General features: G+C 42.5%; 1 protein-coding gene across 2 annotated transcripts in view; it reads right to left on the minus strand.

Annotated features, from left to right (window-relative positions):
* The window catches only part of LOC121547769 (cAMP and cAMP-inhibited cGMP 3',5'-cyclic phosphodiesterase 10A-like), a 150,153-nt gene that overhangs the window by 42,815 nt on the left and 94,082 nt on the right, over positions 1–13,256 (minus strand). For both annotated transcript variants that reach the window (XM_041859185.2, XM_041859186.2), the window contains 3 exons: positions 6,659–6,845; positions 5,328–5,470; positions 4,049–4,132 (listed from right to left, as the gene is read on the minus strand). In XM_041859185.2, coding sequence (XP_041715119.1) covers positions 4,049–4,132; positions 5,328–5,470; positions 6,659–6,845 — 414 coding nt within the window. The remainder of the gene's footprint in view (positions 1–4,048; positions 4,133–5,327; positions 5,471–6,658; positions 6,846–13,256) is intronic.

Genomic DNA, 13,256 nt, shown 5'->3' on the forward strand with positions numbered 1-13,256 from the left:
ATTGGTGAAGTGAAATGAAAAAAATAACTTGTTTCAAAACATTATTAAAAAAAAATAACGGAAAAGTGGTGCGTGTATATGTATTCACCCACTTTGCTATGAAGCCCCTAAATAAGATCTGGTGCAACCAATTACCTTCAGAAGTCACATAATTAGTTAAATAAAGTCCAACTGTATGCAATCTAAGTGTCACATGATCTCAGTGTATATATACACCTGTTCTGAAAGGCCCCAGAGTCTGCAACACCACTAAGCAAGGGGCACCACCAAGCAAGCGGCACCATGAAGACCAAGGAGCTCTCAAAACAGGTCAGGGACAAAGTTGTGGAGAAGTACAGATCAGGGTTGGGTTATAAAAATATATCAGAAACTTTGAACATCCCATGGAGCACCATTAAATCCATTATTAAAAAATGTGAAAGAATATGGCACCACAACAAACCTGCCAAGAGAGGGCCGCCCACCAAAACTCATGGACCAGGCAAGGAGGGCATTAATCAGAGAGGCAACAAAGAGACCAAAGATAACCCTGAAGGAGCTGCAAAGCTCCACAGCGGAAATCGGAGATTGGAGTATCTGTCATTAGGACCACTTTAAGCCGTACACTCCACAGAGCTGGGCTTTATGGAAGAGTGTCCAGAAAAAAGCCATTGCTTAAAGAAAAAAATAAGCAAACACGTTTGGTGTTTGCCAAAAGCCATGTGGGAGACTCCCCAAACATATGGAAGAAGGTACTCTGGTCAGATTAAACTAAGATTTAGCTTTTTGGCCATCAAGGAAAACGCTATGTCTGGCGCAAACCCAACACCTCTCATCACCTCGAGAACACCATCCCCACAGTGAAGCATGGTGGTGGCAGCATCATGCTGTGGGGATGTTTTTCATTGGCAGGGACTGGGAAACTGGTCAGAATTGAAGGAATGATGGATGGCGCTAAATACAGGGAAATTCTTGAGGGAAACCTGTTTCAGTCTTCCAGAGATTTGAGACTGGAACGGAGGTTCACCTTCCAGCAGGACAATGACCCTAAGCATACTGCTAAAGCAACACTCGAGAGGTTTAAGGGGAAACATTTAAATGTCTTGGAATGGCCTAGTCAAAGCCCAGACCTCAATCCAATTGAGAATCTGTGGTATGACTTAAAGATTGCTGTACACCAGCCGAACCCATCCAACTTGAAGGAGCTGGAGCAGTTTTGCCTTGAAGAATGGGCAAAAATCACAGTGGCTAGATTTATAGAGACATACCCCAAGAGACTTGCAGCTGTAATTGCTGCAAAAGTTGGCTCTACAAAGTATTGACTTGGGGGGGGGGGTGAATAGTTATGCACACTCTTGTTTCACAAAAAAAAGTATTTTGCATCTTCAAAGTGGTAGGCATGTTGTATAAATCAAATGATACAAACCCCCAAAAAATCAATTTTAATTCCAAGTTGTAAGGCAACAAAATAGGAAAAATGCCAAGGGGGGGTGAATACTTTCGCAAGCCACTGTATCTATCCAAAACGGAGATGTGTGGGATAAACCTCTCCAATCATTTCGGCTCTATAACAAAGAACAAACAGCAAAAACGTATACATGAACAATTACAAATCTTAGAATCAGCTACTAAAGACTACCAGAACCCACTGGATTGTCCAATTACATTAAATGAACTACAGGACAAAATACAAACCCTCCAACCCAAATGGGCCTGTGGTGTTGATGGTATCCTAAATGAAATGATAAAATATACAGACCACAAATTCCAATTGGCTATACTTAAACTCTTTAACATCATCCTCAGCTCTGGCATCTTCCCCAATATTTGGAACCAAGGACAGATAACCTCAATCCACAAAAGTGGAGACAAATATGACGCCAATAACCACCGTGGGATATGCGTTAACAGCAACCTTGGGAAAATCCTCTGCATTATCATTAACAGCAGACTTGTACATTTCCTCAGTTAAAACAATGTACTGAGCAAATGTCAAATTGGCTTTTTACCAAATTACCGTACGACAGACCACGTATTCACCCTGCACACTCTAATTGACAAACAAACTCAATTTGGCATGAGGGTCTGCTATACAAATTGATGGAAAGCGGTGTTGGGGGAAAAACATACAACATTATAAAATCCATGTACACAAACAACAATTGTGCAGTTAAAATTGGCAAAAAACACAAATGTCTTTCCACAGGGCCGTGGGGTGAGACAAGGATGCAACTTGAGCTCCACCCTCTTCAACATATATATCAACAAATTGGCGAGGGCACTAGAACCATCTGCAGCACCCGGCCTCACCCTACTAGAATCTGAAGTCAAATGTCTACTGTTTGCTGATGATCTGGTGCTTCTGTCCCCAACCAAAGAGGCCTACAGCACCTAGATCTTAAGCACAGATTCTGTCAGACCTGGGCCCTGACTGTAAATCTCAGTAAGACAAAAATAATGGTGTTCCAAAAACGGTCCAGTTGCCAGGACCACAAATACAAATTCCATCTAGACACCGTTGCCCTAGAGCACACAAAAAACGATACATACCTCGGCCTAAACATCAGCGCCACAGGTAACTTCCACAAAGCTGTGAACGATCTGAGAGACAAGGCAAGAAGGGCCTTCTATGCCATCAAAAGGAACATAAAATTCGACATACAAATTAGGATCTTGCAAGAAATACTTGAATCAGTTATAGAACCCATTGCCCTTTATGGTTGTGAGGTCTGGGGTCTGCTCACCAACCAAGAATTCACAAAATGGTTCAAACACCAAATTGAGACTCTGCATGCAGAATTCTGCAAAAAATATCCTCAGTGTACAATGTAAAACATCAAATTATGTATGCAGAGTAGAATTAAGCTGATTCCCGCTAATGATCAAAATCCAGAAAAGAGCCGTTCAATTCTATAACCACTTAAAAGGAAGTGATTCCCAAACCTTCCATAACAAAGCCATCACCTACAGAGATATGAACCTGGAGAAGAATCCCCTAAGTAAGCTGGTCCTGGGGCTCTGTTCACAAACACAAACAGACCCCACACAGCCCCAGGACAACAACAACAACAACACAACTAGACCCAACCAAATCATGAGAAAACAAAATGATAATTACTTGACACATTGAAAATAATTATCAAAAAACAGCGCAAACTAGAATGCTATTTGGCCCTAAACAGAGAGTACACAGTGGCAGAATACCTGACCACTGTGACTGACCAGAAATTAAGGAAAGCTTTGACTATGTACAGACTCAGTGAGCATAGCCTTGCTATTGAGAAAGGCCACCGTAGGCCGACCTGGCTCTCAAGAGAAGACAGGCTATGTGCACACTGCCCACAAAATGAGGTGGAAACTGAGCTGCACTTCCTAACCTCCTGCCAAATGTATGACCATATTAGAGACACATATTTCCCATCAGATTACACAGACCCACAAAGAATTCAAAAACAATTCCAATTTTGATAAACTCCCATATCTATTGGGTGAAATACCACATCACATCATGTGCCATCACAGCAGCAATATTTGTGACCTGTTGTTCACAAGAAAATGGCAACCAGTGAAGAACAAACACCATTGTAAATACAACCCATATTTATGTTTATTTATTTTCCCTTTTCGCACATTGTTACAACACTGTATATAGCCATAATATGACATGTGAAATGTCTCTATTCCTTGTAATGTTTACTGTACATTTTTTATTGTTTATTTCACTTTTGTTTATTATCTATTGAACTTGCTTTGGCAATGGGAACATTTGTTTCCCATGCCAATAAAGCCCATTGAATTGAGAGAGAGAGAGAGAGAGAGAGAGAGAGAGAGAGAGAGAGAGAGAGAGAGAGAGAGAGAGAGAGAGAGAGAGAGAGAAGTAGGTAAAGTATTGTAGAGGTATAGTATTTATCCTGTCCTCAGATTAAGATCAAAGCATTTATAAGTGAAATCTATAGGTGTACTGTATAAGACTAAGTTAATTTATCTTGTCGAATCTATGGGTAAATATGACTAAGTTAATTTCCCTGACGACAAGCAGCTGTAAATGTCCCAGAGGGCCTGTACGTACCTGGTCTCTCCACATGAGTTGTGGACCATGTAAACAAAGACAGCTGGCCACAGCTCCTCAAACTGACTAATGTCAAAATGAAACCTGGAGGAGGGAGGGAGAGAGGGAAGTAGGGAGGGAGAGAGGGAAGGAGGGAGGGAGAAGGGAAGGAGGGAGAGAGGGAAGGAGGGAGAAGGGAAGGAGGGAGAGAGGGAAGGAATGAAGGCGGGAGGGAAGGAAGGAGGGAGAGAGGGAAGGAAGGAAGGAGAGAGGGAGGGAAGGAAGAAGGGAGAGAGAGGGAGCATCTTAGATTATCATCGCCTGCAGTGTGTGTGTGTGTGTGTGTGTGTGTGTGTGTGTGTGTGTGTGTGTGTGTGTGTGTGTGTGTGTGTGTGTGTGTGGGAGAAAGAGAGAGAGGCAATAGCTGGGCTGAAACACACACTCGCGGGGCAGGACCCCTTCCTGCTCTGGACATTCTCTCCTGTCTGTCTGTCTGTCTGTCCTCCTGTCTGTCCTCCTGTCTGTCCTCCTGTCTGTCCTGTCTGTCTGTCTGTCTGTCTGTCTGTCTGTCTGTCTGTCTGTCTGTCTGTCCTCATGTCTGTCTGTCCTCCTGTCTGTCCGTCTGTCTGTCTGTCTGTCTGTCTGCCCTCCTGTCTGTCTGTCTGTCTGTCTGTCTGTCTGTCTGTCTGTCTGTCTGTCTGTCTGTCTGTCTGTATGTCTGTCTGTCCTCCTGTCTGTCCTCCTGTCTGTCTGTCTGTCTGTCCTCCTGTCTGTCTGTCTGTCTGTCTGTCTGTCTGTCCGTCCTCCTGTCTGTCTGTCTGTCTGTCTGTCTGTCTGTCTGTCTGTCTGTCTGCCCTCCTGTCTGTCTGTCTGTCTGTCCTCCTGTCTGTCTGTCTGCCCTCCTGTCTGTCTGTCAGTCTGTCCTCAAGAAGAGAGCTGGCTGGCACTCAGATCTGGACTGTGTCTACGTGAGGGCCGTCTCTCTCCCTTTCTTAGAGACAGACATGGGTCCCAAAAGCATTTATTTCCTTTCAAATACTTTGATCATTTGATTAAGCCTACCAGATTGGCAGGGTTTCACGTTTTGGACCATTCTATTGGTTCCATTGTGTCCAACAAGCTCAATCAAGCCCAATTGTAAATATTTGAAAGAAAACAAATACTGTTTGAACCCAGGTCTGCTCGGATAAACATGGCTGGGGATCAGAATACTATAAGAGCTAGGTTAAGGTGTATGAACACATTGGGATTATCTCTTTGTATAAGGGTGTTGGGTTAGGGTTAGAGTTATGACACTCACAGTTCTATCTCTTTGTATAGGGGCGTAGGCAGGTCCAGCTGTGTGAGGGTCTTCCACTCCTCTGATGTACAGATACTGTGGTAGGACAACTTTTCCATGGTTACCCTGTAGATACACTCAGAGTGCCTGATCCGGTGGTACATCTGGACAGACAGAGACAGACAGACAGACAGACAGGTAGACAGAGACAGACCGTTAAAAAATGGACCTTTCTCTTGCCGTTGCAGTTGGGAGTCATATCGTTCCCCCGTCCTTGGCAACAAAGCCTCTCTCTCTTCTCCTTTTCCCCATGTCCTCTCCTCCCCTCAGTCTCTCTCCTCTCGTCTCTTGTCTCTCTTTATCCCCTCTCTCCCTCCCCTCAGTCTCTCTCCTCTCTTTTTCTCCCCTCTCCCTCCCCTGTCTCTCTCCTCTCTCTTTCTCCCCTCTCTCCCTCCCCTCAGTCTCTCTCCTCTCTCTTTCTCCCCTCTCCCTTCAGTCTCTCTCCTCTCTCTTTCTCCCCTCTCTCCCTCCCCTCAGTCTCTCTCCTCTCTCTTTCTCCCCTCTCCCTTCAGTCTCTCTCCTCTCTCCCCCTCTCTCTTCTCCGCTCCTCTCTCTTCCTCTCCTCCTTCTGACTCCCCCTCTAATGCGACACACTTGCGCAGGAGCTTGCGTCATCATGTTACTTTTAAAATTGATGAGGCACATTAATATTTTAACACCCCAAGACCCTCCCCCGCCAACCGCTGCCATCCTCCCAGCTGGGGGATTTATGTTGAACAGTAATTCACGCCTCCTGCCTTTAGGTGTGTGTGTGTGTTAGTGTGTGTGCGTGTGTATGTGTGTCTCTGTGTGTGTGTGTGTGTGTACCTTTAGGTAAGTCACTTTGGCTGGCTGGATCTCCTGATTTATCTGTTATGGTGGAAGGGACGTGGAGGGAAGGTGTTGGGGGTTTGGTGTCTGCGTGCGTACAGCCTGGCTGTCCTACCCCAGATGTTTAACAACGTCTTGGGGACACATAGCTCAAAGACATGTCAGGAGTGTTGGTCCCAGCAGGCTTTTGGGGCTGGACTGAGCTAAATAGTCAAGCTTTAGTCATTCTGATTCATGATTTTCCAAGCTTTTACTGTGTCTAATATTGGCCTTTGATGTGTCGGTTAACTGTGCAGTACAGAGTTGAGGAGTCAATTCTTAAGTGGGATTGAGAATCGCTGATTTTAATGGAAAGAGAAACTCTCAGATTTGTACTGGAGTATACTGTATCCTGAATGTCATATATGTGGCTTGTTTTGTCTAACACAAAATAAAAATACATTTTGATAAAAAATATATATTAAAAGAGACAAAACACTGACGTTGGCACAGTGCAAGGCTAGAGCACAGAAGACGGCGAACATCTTGAAGTTGTTCTCGTCTGTTTTGGTGAAGGCACTTCCACTCAGCTTGTTAACCATCTGTACGACCCCTATTACGGTCCCCCTGGAAACAATGGGCATGCATAGGATGTTCCGCGTGGTGTAGCCTGTATAGAGGTCCACCTCTCTGTGAAGAGAAAAGAATGGGGTTAAAAGTACTTTGGACAAAAACGCAAAAATAACAGCACACCCAATTTCTGTTAGAAAATTGAGAAAGGGGCGGAGTTGGACCGTTTTTTTTTTTATGCCCAAAGTCGACCTTAAAATGTATCCCAGCATTCATCTTGACATGATGCCATTGTTTATTCATTAGGCTTATATTCCAGTAAACTATATACATCAAAGCTAAGGCTGAACTCCTGTCTCCTGAGTGGCGCAGTGGTCTAAGGCACTGCATCGCAGTGCTAACTGTGCCACTAGAGATTCTGGTTCGAATCCAGGCTCTGTCGCAGCCGGCTGCGACCGGGAGACTCATGGGCGGCGCACAATTGGCCCAGGGTAGGGGAGGGAATGGCCGGCAGGGATGTAGCTCAGTTGATAGAGCATGGCGTTTGTAACGCCAGGGTTGTGGGTTTGTTTCCCACGGGGGGCCAGTATAAAATATATATATATATTCACTGACTGTAAGTTGCTCTGGATAAGAGCGTCTGCTAAATGACTAAAATGAACTGTATTATAAAAAGGCTACAGTTAGACCCGAGTAGCAAGGTTCCACATCTCTTATGGAAATACATCTATGTTTACATTGACAATAAGCATAAGACTTGGCAAGACAGCACAAACAGATCTGGGATCAGGCTAGGTGAATGACCATAGGACTTGGCAAGACAGCACAAACTGATCTGGGATCAGGCTAGGTGAATGACCATAGGACTTGGCAAGACAGCACAAACTGATCTGGGATCAGGCTAGGTGAATGACCATAGGAATTGGCAAGACAGCACAAACAGATCTGGGATCAGGCTAGGTGAATGACCATAGGACTTGGCAAGACAGCACAAACAGATATGCGATCAGGCTAGGTGAATGACCATAGGACTTGGCAAGACAGCACAAACTGATCTGGGATCAGGCTAGGTGAATGACCATAGGAATTGGCAAGACAGCACAAACAGATCTGGGATCAGGCTAGGTGAATGACCATAGGACTTGGCAAGACAGCATAAACAGATCTGGGATCAGGCTAGGTGAATGACCATAGGACTTGGCAAAACAGCACAAACAGATCTGGGATCAGGCTAGCACCTGACTACTCTGAGGCAGACCTGGGCATAAAATAGTTGTATTTTGTAGTTTATTTTAAAATACCAACTTTTCAAATACTCAAGATAGTCCAATATAGTTTATATAGAGTTTACACTAAAAGGCAACTAGTTTCTTTGATATTCAAATACGGGTCTCAGGAAAACAAATAATTTGTGAAAGTATTTTGAATACCTCTCAGAAAACCAAATCATATTTAATGGTATTTGAATATATGAAAGTTATTTGAAAACAAAAAATATATATATATTTGATGGCTGCCAAATACTGTATCTCATGAAGAACCAAAAACTACAACAGTTAGTTGAATTAGTCTACATATTTACCATAAGCGCATGGTTTTACAGGGCTCTTAGATATGAGTCTTACAACAATCCCATGCAACAATCCCCCCGAGTTAGACAGGGCTTAGACTCTTATGGGTTAATGTAGCCCATAGCTAGAATTACATATATGAGGGACAATCACCTCAGCAATAGAGCAGACCGTTTCAGCAGCTTCAAAATGACGTAACACGTATATATTTATATTTTCATAATACGTGGGACATAAGGTCCTCAAGTAGCTCAGTTGGTAGAGCATGGTGCTTGCAACGCCAGGGTTGTGGGTTCAATTCCAACGGGGGGGCAGTATGAAAAATGTATGCACCCACTAACTGTAAGTCGCTCTGGATAAGAGCATCTGCTAAAATGACTAAAAATGTAAATGTAAGTTCTTATATATGTGTAGTAACTTTGTGAGTATTACAATAGCAACAATGTTGTTACACAGGACTTTGGAAATTGCTTTAAAGTTATTAAATAAATTATTTGGATTATAATTACCCAAGGCATTTAAACTGGAACAACCATTTCAGTGCAAAAAATCCAAATAACTGATTGGATTAGTTTAGATTTTTTTGTTGTTGTGTGTAGTATGAGATTAATCAATCAATCAATATATTCATGCACAAACATAGATATTGAAACAAACAATTCTTAAAATCAACCTGCAATAGAGCAGGCTGGGAAATATGTTAATGATAGGCATGGTTTTGGTTCACAGTGATGTGTATGAGTTTCAGGCCCCCGTATTTGGGTTAAAATAGGTCCTCAAAATAAGGCATTATGAAATACATATGGTGTTAAATATATTATTATAACACTTCATATTACACTTCATATTATTATAAGACTTCAGTGTGGCTTTTGACGTTATCGAGCATAGTCTGCTGCTGGAAATGTGTTGTGGCTTTACACCCCCTGCTATATTGTGGATAAAGAGTTACCTGTCTAACAGAACACAGAGGGTGTTCTTTAATGGAAGCCTCTCAAACATAATCCAGGTAGAATCAGGAATTCCCCAGGGCAGCTGTCTAGGCCCCTTACTTCTTTCCATCTTTACTAATGACATGCCACTGTAAAGCCAGTGAGTCTATGTATGCGGATGACTCAACACTATACACGTCAGCTACTACAGCGACTGAAATAACTGTAACACTTAACAAAGAGCTGCAGTTAGTTTCAGAATGGGTGGCAAGGAATAAGTTAGTCCTAAATATTTCAAAAACTAAAAGCATTGTATTTGGGACAAATAATTCTCCTAAACCCTAAACCTCAACTAAATATTGTAATGAATAATGTGGAAAATTAGCACTTTGAGGTGACTAAACTGCTTGGAGTAACCCTGGATTGTAAACTGTAGCTAAGATGGGGAGAAGTCTGTCCATAATAAAGCGCTGCTCTGCCTTCTTAACAACACTAACTGTAACGATCCCGGCTGTCTGAGTCGGGTCCTGTCTGGTGACTAGTGTTCCTGTTCGTAATCTCCAGTTTCCCGAGGGTTCGGGAACGCTCCGGGGAGCGCTCTTGTTTTCCGCACCTGCATCCCATCAGCAATCTGCACACCTGGCCCTGATCATCACCCTTCTTAGGCTCTGGCCCAACATCCAGTTCCTGCCGGATCGTTAGCCATGAACAGTATGTTTGTCAGCGTATCAGTCTCTGAGCCATTAGTGTTAGTTTTGTTGTTTTGCACCTTTTTTGACTTGCTGTGTACTGACCTCCGTTTTGTTCTGTCTGCAGTCTCTCACCCGGAACCTTCACCCAACCTCTGCCTGATGGTCGGCGGCTGCCGAGCCAGTACCGGACCAACCACTGCACCCTCAACAACCCATCCACGCCACCCGCTCTGTTCCCTGGATTATTCAGCCTCACTCGGAATCCATTAATAAACACTCACCTTTGTCTCAACGTACCTTGTCCTGGTCTGCTTCTGGGTTCTGGCTAAGTAAACCGTGACACTATCAACAAGGCAGGTCCTACAGGCCCTAGTTTTGTCGCACCTGGACTACTGTTCAGTCGTGTGGTCAGGTACCGCAAAGAGGGACCTCGGAAATTACAATTGGTTCAGAACAGGGCAGCACGGCTGGCCCTTAAATGTACATGGGTAGCTAACATTTACGGTATGCATGTCAATCTCTCATGGCTCCAAGTGGAGGAGAGATTGACTTCATCACTACTTGTTTTTGTAAGTGTTGACAAGCTGAATGCACCGAGCTGTCTGTTTAAACTACTAGCACACAGCTCGGACACCCACGCATACCCCACAAGATATGCCACCAGAGGTCTCTTCACAATCCCCAAGTCCAGAACAGACTATGTGAGGCGCACAGTACTACATAGAGCCATGACTACATGGAACTCTATTCCACATCAGGTAACTGATGCAAGCAGTAGAATCAGATTTAAAAAAAGATAAAAATACACCTTATGGAACAACGGGGACTGTGAAGAGACACACACACAGGTACAGACACACGCATACAAACGCTAGCACACGCATTCTACACACACGTACATTGTAATATTGTTGTATGGTGGTATTTTACATTTTGTATTGTAGATAGGTAGTGGTGTAATACTGTTATATGATGTACTGTTTTATCTTTAGTTTTATCTGTAATGTAAGTGCTTTAATGTGTTTGGACCCCAGGAAGAGTAGTTGCTGCCTTGGCAATTGGGATCCCTAATAAATACAAATACAAATATATATATAACATCTCACCTGGTGAAATCCATAGGACCAAAAATGGATGAATCCAACAACCATGTCTCTGTCACTAACAAATACAGTCATGGGTGGTAACTTTTACTGGAAAGGCACTCTGGGAAATATTTTAATAAGGCTTTACGCTAAGCAGTGTGTTATTATTTAACACTGTTCCGTTGTCTATATGGGCCAACAGACTCCACAATCTATAATATAATAATATGCCATTTAGCAGACGCTTTTATCCAAAGTAACTTACAGTCATGTGTGCATACATTTTTACGTATGGGTGGTCCCGGAGATCGAACCGTTACAAGCGCCATGCTCTACCAATTGAGCAACAGAGGACCACCAATGTCAGTGTTGATTTAACACTCTGTGTTATTTTTAATAACACTGGAGAATTTGCTGTGTAAGCATCCAACTTGCTGTTTACAATTGGCTTTGAATTACTAAGCAGTATTTTCATATATGAATTACAGTTTTCGACCTTTTCAGTGGCATACAGTAGTTGATTCTCACAACTTATTTATACTTACTGTGCCTTGCTAAAGTATTCAGACCCCTTGGATTTCCTCACATTTTATTGTGTTACAACGTGGGATTAAAATGGATGTAATTGTAATTTTTGGTCAACAATCTACACAAAATGCTCTGTAATGTCAAATTGGAAAAAAAAAACGATTAACTATAGTCGTTCCATAGGTATTCAGACCCTTTATTTAGGCAAGCCTAAATTAGTTCAGGAGTAAAATTTGGCTTAAGAAATCACATAATAAGTTACATGTGTGAAATAATTGGGGTTAACATGATTTTTTAAAATGACTAACCCTTCCTCTGTCCCCCATACATACAACATCTGTAAGGTCCCTCACTCAGTCAAGTATTGAATTTCAAGCACAGATTCAACTACAAAGACCAGGGAGCTTTTCGAAAGCCTCATAAAGAAGGGCAGTGATTGGTAGATGGGTAACAATAACAAATCAGACATTGAATATCTATTTAAGCACGGTCAAGTTAATAATTATGGATTATGTATTAAACTACCCAGACACATCAAAGATACAGTTGACCTTCTGAACTGAACTGCAGGACAGGAATGAAACTGCTCAGGGATGTCACCATGTGGCCATTGGTGATTTTAAAACAGCTACAGAGTGATGGGAGAAAACTGAGAATGGATCAACAACATTGTAGTGACTCTACAATAATGACCTAAACGACAGAGTAAAAAGAATAATACAAATATCCAGAATAAAAAATATATTCCAAAACATGCAAAGCACTAAAGTAATACTGCTAAAAAAACACAGCAAAGGAATACACTTTTTGGCCTAAATGCAAAGCCTTATGTTTCGGCCAAATCCAACACAACACATCACTGAGTAACTGCCTCCTTATTTTAAAGCATGGTGGTGGCTGCATCATGGTATGGGTATGCTTGAAATCTGCAAAGTTTTTCACGATAAAAATAAATGGGATGGAGCTAAGAACAGACATAATCCTAGAGGAGAACCTGGTTCAGTCTGCTTTACACCAGACACTGGGAGAGGAATTCACCTTTCAGCAGGACAATAACCTACAACACAAGGGCAAATCTACACTGCTGCTTACCAAGAAGACAGTGAATGTCTTGAGTGGCTAAGTTAAAGTTTTGACTTACAGTGCCTTGCAAAAGTATTCATCCCCCTTGGCGTTTTTCCTATTTTGTTGCATTACAACCTGTAATTTAAATTGATTTTTATTTGGATTTCATGTAATGGACATTCACAAAATAGTCGAAATTGGTGAAGTGAAATGAAAAAAATAACTTGTTTCAAAACATTATAAAAAAATCAATAACGGAAAAGTGGTGTGTGCATATGTATTCACCCCCTTTGCTATGAAGCCCCTAAATAAGATCTGGTGCAACCAATTACCTTCAGAGGTCACATAATTAGTTAAATAAAGTCCACCTGTGTGCAATCTAAGTGTCACATGATCTCAGTATATATATATATATACACACCTGTTCTAAAAGGCCCCAGAGTCTGCAACACCACCAAGCAACCAGCACCATGAAGACCAAGGAGCTCTCAAAACAGGTCAGGGACAAAGTTGTGGAGAAGTACAGATCAGGGTTGGGTTATAAAAAAATATCCGAAACTTTGAACATCCCACGGAGCACCATTAAATCATTATTAAAAAATGGAAAGAATATGGCACCACAACAAACCTGCCAAGAGAGGGCCGCCCACCAAAACTC

This window comes from Coregonus clupeaformis, chromosome 31, assembly GCF_020615455.1.
Source record: "Coregonus clupeaformis isolate EN_2021a chromosome 31, ASM2061545v1, whole genome shotgun sequence".
NCBI classification, from domain to species: Eukaryota; Metazoa; Chordata; class Actinopteri; order Salmoniformes; family Salmonidae; genus Coregonus; species Coregonus clupeaformis.